This window comes from Eretmochelys imbricata, chromosome 15, assembly GCF_965152235.1.
Source record: "Eretmochelys imbricata isolate rEreImb1 chromosome 15, rEreImb1.hap1, whole genome shotgun sequence".
NCBI lineage: Eukaryota > Metazoa > Chordata > Testudines > Cheloniidae > Eretmochelys > Eretmochelys imbricata.
Genome location: NC_135586.1, coordinates 28,039,807 through 28,054,374, shown reverse-complemented (window position 1 = coordinate 28,054,374; position 14,568 = coordinate 28,039,807). Strand labels below are relative to the sequence as shown.

At 50.4% G+C, this 14,568-nt stretch overlaps 1 protein-coding gene across 6 annotated transcripts in view; it reads right to left on the bottom strand.

Moving 5' to 3' along the window:
* Positions 1–3,097: 3,097 nt before the first annotated feature.
* The window catches only part of ACAD10 (acyl-CoA dehydrogenase family member 10), a 30,404-nt gene continuing 18,933 nt past the window's right edge, over positions 3,098–14,568 (bottom strand). For 5 of the 6 annotated variants that reach the window (XM_077834719.1, XM_077834720.1, XM_077834722.1 and 2 more), the window contains 9 exons: positions 13,429–13,817; positions 12,096–12,236; positions 10,390–10,527; positions 9,598–9,688; positions 8,127–8,285; positions 6,726–6,898; positions 4,975–5,118; positions 4,465–4,542; positions 3,098–4,002 (listed from right to left, as the gene is read on the bottom strand). In XM_077834719.1, coding sequence (XP_077690845.1) covers positions 3,868–4,002; positions 4,465–4,542; positions 4,975–5,118; positions 6,726–6,898; positions 8,127–8,285; positions 9,598–9,688; positions 10,390–10,527; positions 12,096–12,236; positions 13,429–13,817 — 1,448 coding nt within the window. In that variant the 3' untranslated portion in view covers positions 3,098–3,867. The remainder of the gene's footprint in view (positions 4,003–4,464; positions 4,543–4,974; positions 5,119–6,725; positions 6,899–8,126; positions 8,286–9,597; positions 9,689–10,389; positions 10,528–12,095; positions 12,237–13,428; positions 13,818–14,568) is intronic. The other variant, XM_077834723.1, reaches the window with a different exon arrangement.

The window sequence follows — 14,568 nt, the reverse complement described above, 5'->3', positions numbered from 1 at the left end:
AGACCTGGCAAGCTGCTAAAGTGCTGGCATGGCATTAGGGGACAAAGGCATAAGAAGGCTGTAGTTCTTTGCATAGTAAATAAGTTGCCATATTTTGCCCTTCCCTGTTGCTTGTAAGAATTAACAGGAATGCAGGTGCATGAAAAATATAACTGGTGAATAATGCCCTTTGTGTGAAAGAAGGGAAAATAAATGTTATTCCCCCCCCTTCCTTTCCCAGCTACATAAACCCTGCGTCATGGTCCCTTCCTCCCTCCCTTGAGCATTGCTGACCGGGGTGATTTGTGGCAACAGATTGTTGCAAAGAATCCACCTCTGGGTCAACCTGCTCTTTCTTCTAACGTTCCTCACGTGCATCTCTTGCACAGTATCAGCATGTAGGACCTGATCCTGCTGGTTGTGCCACACAGATGGACTCTACTCCTCCCCTGAGCCCTATTGACTGCAAGAAAGCTCCATGCCCAGGGGTCTGCCCATGCCAAACAGCTGCAATCCTGAAGCCCCTGCCCCGGGCTTCTTAGCCCAAGCCTCAGCATCAAAGCACTGTCTGCACAGCAATTTTGGGAGCACTGGCTGAGCCCCACGAACCCAGGCCTGTGGAACATGGGCTGGGAAGCTCGTTCTAAAATGCATAGACATGCTCTTCAAAGCCTGCAGGTTTGAGCCAAGCCCCAAGACACTGCTCCCTGATTTCAGTAAGTGCTAGTCAAACCCGAGCTCCTCCTTAGCTATGGGAAGCACATGCTGAGCTGGACAGAACGGGGCAGGTTATGCATGTTTGTGCGCCAGATTATTCAAAGTTAATGGCAGAAGCTCCTGAGTGCTGTTCTGCTGATCCCTGTAGGTGGAGGGATGTGGTCACAGACTGATCCCTGGGAAGGTGCTGTCTCTGTGCTATGCCTGTCCACCATATGGTGCCATTCTGCTGCTTTTGAAAATGTAAGCGGTGGTGTCAGGCTGGCATCTTTTGTGTGGGGGGGCTAGGATTCTTTGTTCCTCTTGGCCAGGGCCTGTTTGGGGGCTTTCTCCGTTCCCCTCCCCTGAGGAGTCATAACGTCTCTCTGAGCAGCACTAAATTCACACACACAGACGCACTGTTGGGAGCCTGACTCTCTGGCCAAAGCATTCTCCCTCAGGGAGTGTGGTGGTGTGACAGAATGTATCTGTGTTCACACCCTAAACACCACTATAATAATGTTTGTACAAGGTTTGCCTTGTGAGGTATTTAAAAACTCATAATTTGCTGGTCTGCACTGTACCCCGGCAAATCACCGATGGCCACAGATCTAGTCCCTCTAAAGCCCCAAGAGAGATGGTAGGGTCAGGGAAGGGATGAGTTCAGCCTGAGGGTTGCTGCAGAGCTTAGTGTTCTCCAGAGCAGTCGTCCGAGTTGGCTGTACACATGGGATAAGGGCCAAGAGACTCAGTTCTGTCAAGTGGAGAATATAAAGTCACCTGCATGTAGGACGGGTGGAATTCCATCCTGGGAGTCCGTGAGAAATATCAGCTGAGCCAAGGCAGAGCAATTTGCTGCCAGCCCCACAATCCACAGCTAGAATTGTGTCTCTGCGTGCCATTGTTCAGGGGCATATTAGTTTAATACCGGATAGGGACCCTGAGCACTGTCATCAAGCTGTGTCCCAATACAATACATCAAGCTGCCTGGGGCTCTGCTTTTTTTGGCCCTGCTGGCAGCATGCTCATTCCGCACACATTCACCAATGTCAGACATGCAGCCTGAGGGCTCATCCGCGCCAGCTGCACTCTGCACTTTACAACACTGCTGTAAATCCACTCTAATATGGAGATATACCTCTCTCATAGAACTGGAAGGGACCAAATACCATCCCTTATTTTTGCCCCAGATCCCTAAATGGCCCCCTCAAGGATTGAACTCACAACCCTGGGTTTAGCAGGCTCAAACCCTCCCGCCGAATCAGTGGAGTCACTCTGGAGTTACAATGGCCGCCGGAGTATTTTGCCCTCAGTGCCCACCCTTCCTGTGCAAAACAGGCTCTGCTCCCACACCCCCCAAAGGAGGGGCTCGTCTCCCCCACTCACCCCATTCCACTTCTGTGTTTCGAGCCAGGGAACCGTGGGGCCTTATTCTCAGGGCCTGTCACTGTTTGTTTTGCAGAATACCCGGGTCTCTCAAACCCAGCAGAATGGCCCTTTGCAGGAGCCACCAGCTGGCAGAGCTGGGCCCAGGGACAGCACAGCAGGCTGGAGGAGCACATGTGCACATCAGGGGCTTCCCCGCAACTCTCATGCAATACTGTAGCCTCCCTGCCCCCTCCCTGAGGCCTGTTGCTGAGCTCCTGCCTCCGCCCTACTTCCCCCTCAGAGCTCCTCTCGCATACCAAAATGACCTGGTGCCAAGCACGCTTTGGCGGCAAGTTCAGCACCGTTTCAGAAACCCTTGTTAGAAGCGGCTCTGACCAAGTTTCCTGTATTTTCCTCAGTGACCGGACGGGGGCGTTCGGTTGAACATGATGCTCTGGGATCCTTGTCAGCACATTTCATACCAAAGCTGTATGCGAGCTGGGATGGGCCCTTTGGGTAGGTCTATACTGCAGCTGGGAGTGAGGCTCTGGCTAGCCACCCAAGTCCAAGCCCACCCGGCCAACCAGCTGGGCCCAAGTCGCCACCATGCTGAAACATCCACACTGCTGGGAGGCGCTCTCCCAGCTGCAGCGTACACCTACACTTTGTCTCTTCATCAGGGCCGGCTCTAGGCACCAGCCAAGGAAGCATGTGCTTGGGGCGGCCCATTTGAAGGGGTGGCATTCTGGCCGTTCTTGGGGCGGCCCATTTGAAGGGGCGGCATTCCGGCCGTTCTTGGGGCGGCCCATTTGAAGGGGCGGCTTTTTTTTTTGCTTTGGCGGGTTGGTACTTGGGGCAGCAAAAAAGCGAGAAAGCTCGAGCTGGCCCCGCTCTTCATGATCACTCTCAACCACCCAACCGTGCTTACGTGCATCTCTCCATTTGTCAGAACTGATCATTCCTGAGGAGGGGAGATGGTATAAAACATTCTGGAAAAACGATTGAACGACTGCAGCTTCAGGTGAGGTCTCAGGACGGGGGCACACCCAAGGAAGTGGGTCCGTTATTTTTATTCTGATTTGACCCGACATCACTAATGAATGGCACAGAAATCAGCGCGACTCCTTCCATGATTCTTTTTTCTCTACAGAGCGGTGTGAATTACAGAAGTGTAACCAAGTGTATGCGGGTGGCAAATGGCAACCCCCACACCCCAAACACAGCGAATCATAAAACTAGAGCTCTACTTCCTTGGCAGAGTCCTCAGGAGCCAGCCAGTTCCCCTCCTGACTTCACCCCAGCCTGGACATCTGTCCCTTCCAAAGAAGAGCAGGGTTCCTTTTGAACCAGTCAGCACCTCTCAGCCAACTGGAGCCTGATCTAATGCCCACTGAAGTCAATGAGTCTTTCCAGAGCAGGCCCCTGGAGGGGCTGCTGCTGGGTGACAAGACTCTTTCCTCTCCATCCCTGAAGGCTGACCACTTGCTAGACCAGGAAGCCTGAGAGCAGGGCTGGGACTTGCAGGGATGTGCAGCCAGTCCCACCGCAGCCTGGAGCAAGGCCACTGTGTGTGGCTCAAGGACACATTTTCTGCTTTTTGTTCCACCATCAAGCAAGCCCAGCATTAAACCAAGTGAGGAGCATGTTGCCTCTGCCTGAAGGGGTCTGGCAATCTGCAAGGACATTGAAATTAAAGAGCTATCGCCACGCACAAACACACTGTGTTAATCAGAGTACCCCCACCACACAGACACACATCCCAAGGCTGCAGATGGGAATTCCTCTTCCGCCTCCCAGGGGTTGTTTTTCCACAGTGGGCCAGGGCTAGCGTTTCAGCTCCAATTTAGCGACTGCTGTCCTGTGAACTTCATCGGGTCCATCGGCGAGACGCAGGGCTCGCGCCCAGGCAAAGAACTGGGCCAGTGGGTAATCGTTACTGAGACCCGCCGCTCCAAAGGCCTGCAACAAACCCATGGGACATGTGAAAAGGGCAGGATAATGCCATAGTGGGAGCAGCAGAGCAAAGCAGGGACACTTAGCACTGTGGAAGCAGGAAGGCAAACTCCAGGGGCCCGAGGAGCTTGCTTCCTATCACACGGTTTCATGTGAGTTTAGTGCTGGTAGAAGGTTCTCCACAGAACAGGAACAGCGCATAGGCAACAGCAGGACAAGTTTGCCCTATGCCAGCCCCTGCTAACGTGCCTAAGTCCTGACCCGGAGGGATCAGGTCTAGGAGGAAGAGGTCTGGGAGCCGTTTCCTCCTCGCAGGAGGCAAGGGTAGGACTAACTCGTGAGTTGCAGGAGTTGGCTGAAAGCAGAACCACCATGGGGCTCCAAGCAGCTGCTTGCTTTGTTTGGGCTAAACCCTAACCTTCTGGAATGGGAGAGAAATGAATGACAAGTGCACGACTCCCCGCTCACCTGGATAGCACGATCAATAACCCGCAGAGCCATCAGTGGAGCCACCATTTTGATCATGGCGATCTCTAGAGCCGCTGCCTGTATAAAAACAGGATCAAACACATCAGATCCATCCAGCTTGGTCAACCCTCCTCAGTCCTGGCTTGCAGCCCCAGCTATTCCCGTTCTGGTCTCCCCAAAACAATGGTACCAATGTAAGTCAGGCTAGGCCTGCAGCCCCCGTGCTATCCCAGTCCTGGGCCTCTCCTGAACACAGACTGCCTGTCATGCTGAGCTCCATGTGATATTTCTGATGGGAACGAACATCCAAGGAGGAGAGGGCCCAAGCTCACTTTTCATTGGGAACCTGAGACATATTTTTGCTCAGGCCTCCAGGAAGGAAAAGTTTAAGCATTAGAACTCCCCCATAGCGACCAGACAAGCTAAGCACACTGGGCCGAGCGCTGCAGTCCTTACTGTGCACTTACTCAGGCTGATATTGTTAGCCTCCGGAGGACCCCAGCCACGCACCTTATTGCCAGCTGTATCCATGAGGAGGGCAGCCTTCAGGACAAGAAGCCGGGACTGCTCAATCTCAGCGCGGGACTTGGCAATGTCTTCCAGTATAGTGCCCTGTTCGGCTAGGGGTTTCCCAAAGGCCACACGAGATGTCACCTGCAATAGGTGCACACAGGGCTAAGGGCCTCTGAACTTAGAGAGTGCTATTTTTGCTGGTGATAATATCTTACATTTGCAGAGAAGCTTTCATCCCGACTGCCGCTACAAACTAGACAGGGACCCACTTCACCTGTTGCTGGGATGCAGCCACCTCTGAAATGCAATGTGGCTGCTGTCTGACAAGGCACAGTGACACTACATGGCAGTTTGGGACAGCAAGTGAAGAATATTGTATCAGATTAGCTAGGGAATTGTTTAGCAGGGTAACTGACACCCTGCCTAAAATGGAATTTGGAAGGACTTGAATCCTGAGTCCTGGTTAGAGTGCAATAGCCATCAGAATCTCAAGTTTCCAGATCCCCAAAAAGCAGCACAGCACCCCCTAGCACTGATTCCTTGCTGACAGAGGGAACAGCCCCATTCCCCGCAACATTCCTAGATGGTCTGCCATCCACGTACTGACTAGGTCCTACCCTGTTTAGCTTGTGAGCACCAATGTGATCACAGGCCAAGGTGGTACAGCTGCAGGTCCACCGCGTAACACTCCCTTGGCATTTTCTCTCCTCTGCAGGCAGCGGGACAAACTGACCCCTGCCATTACCACCCCAGGCCAATAAAGGCAAGGGAGAAATTCAGGCAGGTTCTGAGCAAGGGAAGGAAAAAGGGAAAGAAGCAAGATTCGCAGACTCTCAGGATCCACCTGGCCCAGGTACCTCTCCTCCTTGGGCTATAATGAAGCAGCGTGGGGTGTGACAGAGGGACGGAATAGTGGAGCACCTGAGAATGTGTTTAAAAAGGACGAACTGGGTGACCACAATGATTCTGGTGCCATCGCCAGGATCCAATTACCTAATGGCCAGGGAGTATCCAAGGATGTTGCAGGGCTTCAGCCCAGGGATATGAATTGCCTGGTTAGTTGCTGTTATGAGCGCATTCTAAACTGACATGGAAAGGGCCCAGAAGCTGGAGACAACTAAGAAGGGAGTCAGAGCTAGGGAGACCAGACAAGTTCAACCCTTAATGAGGAAATGGAAGGAAGAGGATTCAGAGTATACAGGGAGACTTATTTGGCTGAACAGAGCTGCAAACAGGGGAAGTCGATTTCTCTAATCACGAGAGAAACTCCCCACGCATAAGAAAAAGGGAGGCAATGGAGTGAAACAGCCCTTTGTCCATGGAGTACCCAGTCAGGCAGGGAAACCCATTTGATCAGCTGTGTCGCTTTTGTGAGGCTGTTCTTGTGAAATATTTATTTGATCTGAACTCTCAACCCTGCTAGAGATCTAAGGACTCCACTAATAACTCACTGTAGTTTGGCTTCCAACATCCACTGGTAAAGGCTGAATTCACAGGGGTGGGGATTTGATTCTGGATGCCAGGCTGGAGAAGTGGATTGTTTTCTGATACCAATGGTGCTGTGGGTGTCAGGAAGGTATGCGGCTAAAACGGATTAAAGGTGTTTACACACTACAGTGATAGTCTGCTGAGAAATATGATGCTAGATCCAATCAGACTGAAATGCGGGTAAGGCAGCACTTGGAATGCGGTTGCATAAGAGAACTGAGTAGAGGACAGGACCCTGTCGAACCCGCAGCAATACTCACTCGCTCCTTCATGAGCGCCAGCGCCCTTTCGGAATAGCCCATGAGCCTCATGCAGTGGTGGATCCGTCCGGGCCCTAGTCTCCCTTGTGCAATTTCAAAGCCTCGGCCAGGTCCCAACAGGATATATTCTTTGGGCACTCGCACGTTTTCAAAGAAGATCTCCCCATGGCCAGCTGCAAAGGGCGGGACAGGATGCACAGAGCTCAGCAGCGTCACTCACTGGACACATCCCCGCATGCAGGAAGTTTGAATGTCTTCCCGTTCCTCTCTTCCTGGCTCTTCCAGAGCCCATGCAGCTCTGAAATGGCCTCTCACCAGCCAGGGGCAGGCAAGTGATCTAATAACTTGGGTTCTCGTCAGGATTAACAAACGTTGAGGTTTGCTGGTTTCTTTCCAGTGTTTGAACAAAAAAAGTCAAAGTCAAGGCAGAAAGGTTGGTGGGAGGCTTTTCCCAGTTCTGTTATCAGCACTTGCCATCTCCCCCCCTCAGAGCCAGCCAATTCCTTGTTATTCCCAGCTCCCCCCACCACAGCCACTGCCTGTAATTCCGCATGCACAGACTGTGGACAAGAAAGCGTGTCCAATGCTAAATGGACTGAAATACGGGGTTTGCTGTGGTTTCTCTTTGTCAAAGAGCCAGGAAACATCACTTAGAGACTCAACAGCTCAACAGATCATCTATAGGGTTTTTTGACTGCAAAAATTAATTAAGTCATTACATATAATGTGATGTTAACGTCACTGGGATGTTTTAACAATGTGCTCAGGCTGTAGCAGGGAATGTAGCCCCAGGATTCCAGGGTTTGTTTTAAAAGGAGGTAGCATCGTAACACACTCCATGAATGATTGTTTCTCACACCACTGGTCTGCCTGTTTCTACTACACCTTTCACCCCCAAGCCTTACACACAGCCAGTAAACTGCACTGACGCCTTGGGAGGCAGCTGTTATTGAACTGAGACACAAAGAAGTCATGGGATTTGCCCACTGAGAGTTAGTGGCAGAACTAGGAAGACAACCCAGGAGCCCTGACTCCCAGTCCCCTGCTCTGGATGATAGACAACCCTGCTCGACTATGTACCAGGGACAAGGGAAGTGTGTGTGAGTGATGTAGAGAACTGGGAGTCAGGAGATCTAGGTTCTTGTCCCAGCTCTGCCACCACTCCACGTGTCCTCCGGCAAGTCGTTTCCCTGCTCTGGGCCCCGGTTCCCTGATCCACAGGACAGTAATGCCCAAGTCAGAGGATATGGACAGGCAAGGCACAGTGGGGTCCCACAGAAGCTAGGGCCAGCATATCAGAGGTGCACACAACATGTGCCCTTTCAAAACCAGAATAATTCAGTGGACAAAGCGGAGCTGTCAAGGCAGTCAGTTACAAACTGAGCTAGCTCCTTTCCTCACCTGGGGGATCTTCTTCGCCAAATACACTGAGAGGCCTGGTGACTGTTATGCCTGGAGTGTCCATGGGAACTAAGAGCATTGACTGCTGTTTGTGGCGCTGGGCTTCAGGGTCGGTCTTCCCCATAAACACACAGAGCTGGCAACGAGGATCCAGAGCCCCTGCCGGGAAAAGACACAATGAGAACTAGACTGACTGGTGCTGAAAATCTCAGGCCCAATTAATCCACATGGAAACATCACTGATTGCAGCGAAGGCACATCGGGGTGAATTTGGTGCCTGTGTCTAACCTTGACTTAGCCCTTTAACAGAACAGAGCAAATCCAGCCACTTTAGCTGAAGCTAATTCAGGACGTGGTTATTTGGTTTAATAGTTTGTTTCAAGAGTTAACAGAAGAGAGGAATCATAGAATCATAGAATATCAGGGTTGGAAGGGACCTCAGGAGGTCATCTAGTCCAACCCCCTGCTCAAAAGCAGGACCCACCCCCAATTAAATCATCCCAGCCAGGGCTTTGTCAAGCCTGACCTTAAAAACTTCTAAGGAAGGAGATTCCACCACCTCCCTAGGCAACACATTCCAGTGTTTCACCACCCTCCTAGTGAAAAAGGAGAGCTGGCATGAGAACTCTGGGCTCTGATAAATGCTCTGAAGTCCTTTATCCACAATTACTGTGGAATTACCAGGCAAATTCAAGCTTTCCCACATCACCCCACTGATCCCTGTGACTCAAAGACATGGAGGGACCACCTGGAAGGGAGAAGGCTCTTCAAGGCTCATTCAGACCTTGGCCTCTCTGCTGGAACTGCCAACATAGGTGCTCATTACTGCCTACTGGGAATTGAACCGAGACCACCCGACTCATTTCACAGCCAGCAACCAGTGGATGATAACAGCTTGCAGTCACTGCTGATCCAGGTGAGATTAGAACTGGCTGCCTAGAGGTAAAAGCCTCAGTATCCCATTAGCAACCCCATGTGCCAGCCAGATGCCCTGTATTTTCTGTTTAACTCATCCAAAAAGGTGATGTTTTCCTAATGATTAACATAAAGCTGAAGACTGCAGCAAAAGCATTTCCCAGAGGGGCCCCTGAGAGGTCACAGCAGCATCTAATGCACAAATGCCTGTCACAGTCACAACTGTGCTTGAAACCGAACAGTGCTGTCTGAACTCTGCAGTCCCTGTTGGTTTAGCATATAGAAGTTCTGCTCTCCATTACTCTGGTATAAATCCATAGTATCTCCATTCAAGACAGTGGAATTATGCTGGATTTACACTGGTGTATCTGAGATCAGAATCTGACCCTCCATAAGCGAGGGCTGAGTGCAAGTCAGGGCCCAGGGCCCTTTCCAGAACTGTTTTAGATCAGCACACTGGAGAAAAGGTCCAACAGACAGGACAGTATCACGCCACAGCAGGCAGCCATGGGAGCACATGGCCTGTGACGGAGACCGTGTGTGTATTGGAATGTACCTGAAATCCACCATTTATGCCCATTTAGAATGTAGAAACCCTTTTCTTCTATGACTGAAGATTCGATGTTGGTGGCATCAGATGAAGCAACCTAAGTAGAAACACTTTCAGTTCCGAATCTGTCAGCTCCTCTCAGCCTCGGAGGGGCTGGAGAGAAGTTTCAGACATTCTAATCAAGTGGCTCGGGAGGCGAGAAATCATTGCCTGAAGTAGGCAGAGCTCAGCACAGCACTGCTGATGCACACCAAAGGCTGGGAACCCCAGCTCAGCTGAACGACCCAGTGAGCAAACACCTCTAAAAGCAAAGCTGGGTAGTCACAAAATGGACTTCAGCACCACCAAGAGTCAAGCCTGAGCACCTGCAACTCCCCTAGAAAGAGGTGCCCAGCCCCTCTGCCAATCAGGCTCGTCAGCTGGTTGAGTCTGACAGCTAGGCAGTAGTTTAATTAAAACACTTTGTTACACTTCATAATTACCACCAACTGCCCAAGAGCACAGCTTAAGAAACATGGTGGCCAAGATTACTAGGAAGTGACTAGTGATTTTGAGTGCCTCCAACAAATACTTTAAATGAATGTGATTTTCTGAAATTGCTGAGCACCTGCCCTCTGAAAAGCAGGTCCCTTTGAAGGGCCGCAAGTTGGGCTCCCAAAATCACGAGCCACTTTTGAAAACCTTGGCCAGTGAGTATAATAACTGCCAGCACTGAGAACAGGGAGAGCCTTTGTATGGTGTGGATCAGCAAGGTTCTACTGTACTCCATTGTGTGGTTGACTGGACAGCGATACTGACCTGCGGCTCAGTCATAGCAAAGCACGAGCGTATCTTCCCATCCAACAGAGGCTGCAGCCAGCGTTCCTTCTGCTCTTCCGTCCCATATCGAACCAGCACCTCCATGTTCCCAGTGTCAGGGGCAGAGCAGTTGAATATCTGGAGGGGGGAAAAGCCAAGCACCAGTCAGCACAGCAGAGGCATGTTTGTTGGGAAAGGGAGTTTGTAAGTCAACCTCAAACTGCACAGCTACTTCTGCCTGCCAAAAGCCCATTCCAAAGCATCAGGAAATTTAGACAACACAAGCTCATGCTGGTTTCAAAAGGCCAGAGCTAAGGGCAAAGATTTTACACTTGGGGTGGAAACTGCATTGCAGAGACAGGTCCCCGAGCCAGCACACAGCAGAATGCCAAGGGGGAGCAGCATGCATCTGGGGCTAGCGCACACAGTAGCCTATACAGATGATGTTTTCTTATGTTACATAGAAATATAAGTAGACCCAAAAATCTATTTCCTAAAAATGGCTTGACAATAATCAAGTGAGGCCAGGTAAAATATGAGTAAAGTGAAGTGAGCCAATTCACAGGCCAGTTAGAGATGAGTTACAGCAGAACCCCAGCTCATGTTGTAAACACAGTTTGATCTTAACTGGTTTTTACAAGTGTTTTAAATCAAATGTTAATGTTTTGAAAAATGCGCTCTCTATTTAGAGTGATTGGTTTGGCATTTACACACATTAATTGAGATGATGCTTAAAGTTAAACAGTCAGTGAGCATGTAGAAAATCTTTAATTATAGCAACAAGGTGGATTAAATGCTCATTATTTAAGGGCCGCTATCATCATTGATTATAAAAAGGGTAGTGAGCTGGTGTCAGATAGGCATGCCCATCCATTATCAAAGTACCCTTAGAGAAAGGGTTAAACCCATTCTTCCTGCCAGGGTCTGACCACCCTGGCGTCATCATTCCATCCTAGAATGTGAGGATCAGTGCAAGGCCTGTTGGCTTTAACTAACTATAAATAAAGTTTTTAATTTTAATCAATCACCCATTGTGTCATTCACACTCCTCCACTCAATTAAATGATCTGTAACTGCCCCGGAGGCTCAAACCTTAAAGAATAAAACCAAGCTGAATTTTATCTTTTAAGCTACTAAGTGGGAACACACAAATCAAAGAACTGCACACTACAGAGAAGCTGGCCAAGTCCCCTTACTGGCAACCCTCCGGGGTGTGGTGTGTGCTGCAGCAAGCTCTCCCTTCAGCATTTGGGGAGATCCTGCCCTGCTGCTGCCTGAGTGCACTGGAACAGGGAAAAGGCTCCTACCCCACTCCCCAGGCAATGCAGGGCAGGGCGAAACCCTTTGTAGGAGCCTGGCTAGAACGGCTCCATGCTATACTGGAAACCCGCACATGAGGTTCCATCCAGGGCTGGGGCTGGGCTGACTAGCATAGCGCACAATAGGCCACATTCTGGCCAGCACAGGCCCTTCCCAAATAGCACAAATACACACTGCAAAAGCAGCATTAGCATTCAGGTTCAAAGCAGCCAGGTGTCGGGGTAGGCGCAATCGGGAGGGGAGAGGGGAAATGTGTGCAGGGGGCACTAGCAGGGCAGGGGATAGGCCTGTAAATATTCCAGCAACAGGGGGCTAGCTAAGAATCCCTTACCCAGACTGCGTGTTTCCCCTCCACCACCCCAGATGAAAAGGCTTAAAGCAGGTACCTCAGGCGCAAACAGTGATGTTCCCATGAGCTCACACAAATGGGCAAACTCTTGGTTTGTGAGGCCCACTCCATATTTCACTTCTGGATCATTCTCCACGGGTAAGAAAAGGTTCCACAATCCTTCAGACTTTGCTTTGTCCTTAAAGAATGGAACAGCATGACACTTCGGGCACAATTCTGCTCTTAGATGTAAGGGGCCAGCTCCCTGCCCATAGGGACTCCCAAGGGGCATAGATGCAAGAAGGACAACCCGAAAATGCTGGGATCTCCTGAGCAGAGCTGAGGCCTGAGTCTGCCTTTCCCATTCATCAACAGACAAACACACAAAGCTGTGGGGAAGAAACGAGCTAAAGACTCAGCTTGGTGTTGGCCTATTGAAGTCAATGGAGTTACACCAGGGGTGAATTTAGTCCAATGGGTCTATGGAAACATCACTTGCAGCCTATAAGAAGAATAAATACTAAAGATAGTACAGAGATGGCTTTGAAGTGGAGAATGATTTGGACTTGAAGGGCTTGATTCTGTCCAGTTACATCAGCATAAATCAGGAGTAAGACCTTTAAAGTCAATGGGGACATAGTGGTGTGTGATCAGACTCTGGCCCCAAGGACAAATCTCCTAATGCTGAGGCCCTCTTGTATAAAAATGAAGATCACAGTTACACTGTACTTATAGAAGTCCCTCCCTCAATCCGGCTTCCACAGCTCAAGAGATCAAACACAGGAGACAGCTGGTGTGACATGTAATGGAAGACAGCGCCCATTAGGTCAGGAACTGTGTTGGAACAAGGGCAGTTTAATACACACGACAGGATTTTGAGTGAGCAAGTCACTGAAATAATGCAGCCCAGACAACTGGGTCAGAAGCTGGGGCTGGCTCGTATCCACAAGGTGGGAGACACAATAGAGGGGCTACACCTACCAGAAGATGCCCAGGACAAATGTTTCTCTGAAAAATGCAGCTTTAGTCAGTCAATTTATATGATGATGTGGGCTCTGGATTTACTGCCTCTCTCCAGAACTTCATTCCCAGCCCTGTAAACTTTCCCTAGGCTCTGGGAGTCCATCTGGTTCCCCACTTAAGTCATTGCCACCCATAATAAAGATTGTGCAGTCAGAATTGAACTGATGGTGTGCAAGCCAGACGAGGCTCCAGCTCCCCCTCTCTTACTGTATTGGATCTGTGGACTGACAGGAGCAGATAAGTGATTTGATCAGGAAGTGCACAGCTCTGGCGCAGAGGCATCCTGGGCGCTGACCTTTACAGTCAATGTGCCATCTTACAGACCCATGCTTGGAGGCATTGTTACTTTAAGCAGAAGTATGACTTACCTTCAGCTCTTCTATAAGAGGATGTGGAGTCCATCTAGACTGTGAAACCTGATGATCTCTCAGAACCTGCTCAGCAGGATAGACATAGCTATCCATGAATCTCCTCAGCTTGTGGTAAAGATCCTGGGCTCTCCCAGGAAGGCCGTCAGGAGAAAGAATCAGATGAGCTTTGGAAGTGTGAGCTGGTGTGGAAGGTGCCATGGTGACATAGTTTCTCCTGGAGAATGCCCCATTCCTGGTCCAGGTACTGTAAGGTCTTGCTAAAGGTTTTGCAGCTGGACATTCTTTAAACACTCGAAATCCTTCTTTTGTAGCAAAGTCCCACGCTAAGTTGGCCATGAGCTCCGCCTGCTTTCCGCCACTTTCAGCTGCGGCTGAGCTTGCTTGACCTGCGGGAAATGAAAGTGGTTAATAACCACCGTCTGCCTGGAGAGTCCACATGACAAAGTACAACAGCAAAGGCCCAAAACACTAGCATGCACTAGCCCTTGGCACGGGCGCTGCAGGGTTATTTTATAAGGGATATGACAACGATATCACAGTTTCTCGGATTAAACACAAAGTCTATCAGCGCCCTGGCAAGTTGCCAACAGAGTCCCTAGTAGGGTCAAGTTTGAGGAGCCCAGGTCTAGGAGGACTAAGTGCCTAGATTCAGCCCTGAATTCCCCCGTGGGTGAGTCTGCAATGAGCAAAGCAAGGGGCACATTCTACAGCGGCGGGAAGAGCTGAGCCCAGGCAGAGGGACGCATTGGGCTGCAGTGAAGGGGGGGGAAGAACACTATATAGGGCCCAGGGTGATTATGGATTCCTCTCTCAGCTTAACAGACTTGGCAGCACGTTGTTTTTAATTGCGTCCATCCCTTTCCGTGCTTTCCCTGCGCCAGTGAACCAGCAAGACCACCAGCTACTGGTAGGAAGCTTTTAGCATAGGCCTGGGATTTGCTTCTGTGATCTCATGCAAACCCTCAAAAATTTCTCCTCTTGTTCACAGATCCATCATCTGCAGCAGCAGTCACCCCACTTCCCTTCCTCCAAGGCACAGCAGGTCAGGCGTACTCTGAGCTGTGTTTCCTGGTCCTCGACTCGGCACGTGCTCCACTGGTAACAGTGGGCCAGGTGCTGGGTATGGTTAATATTGCT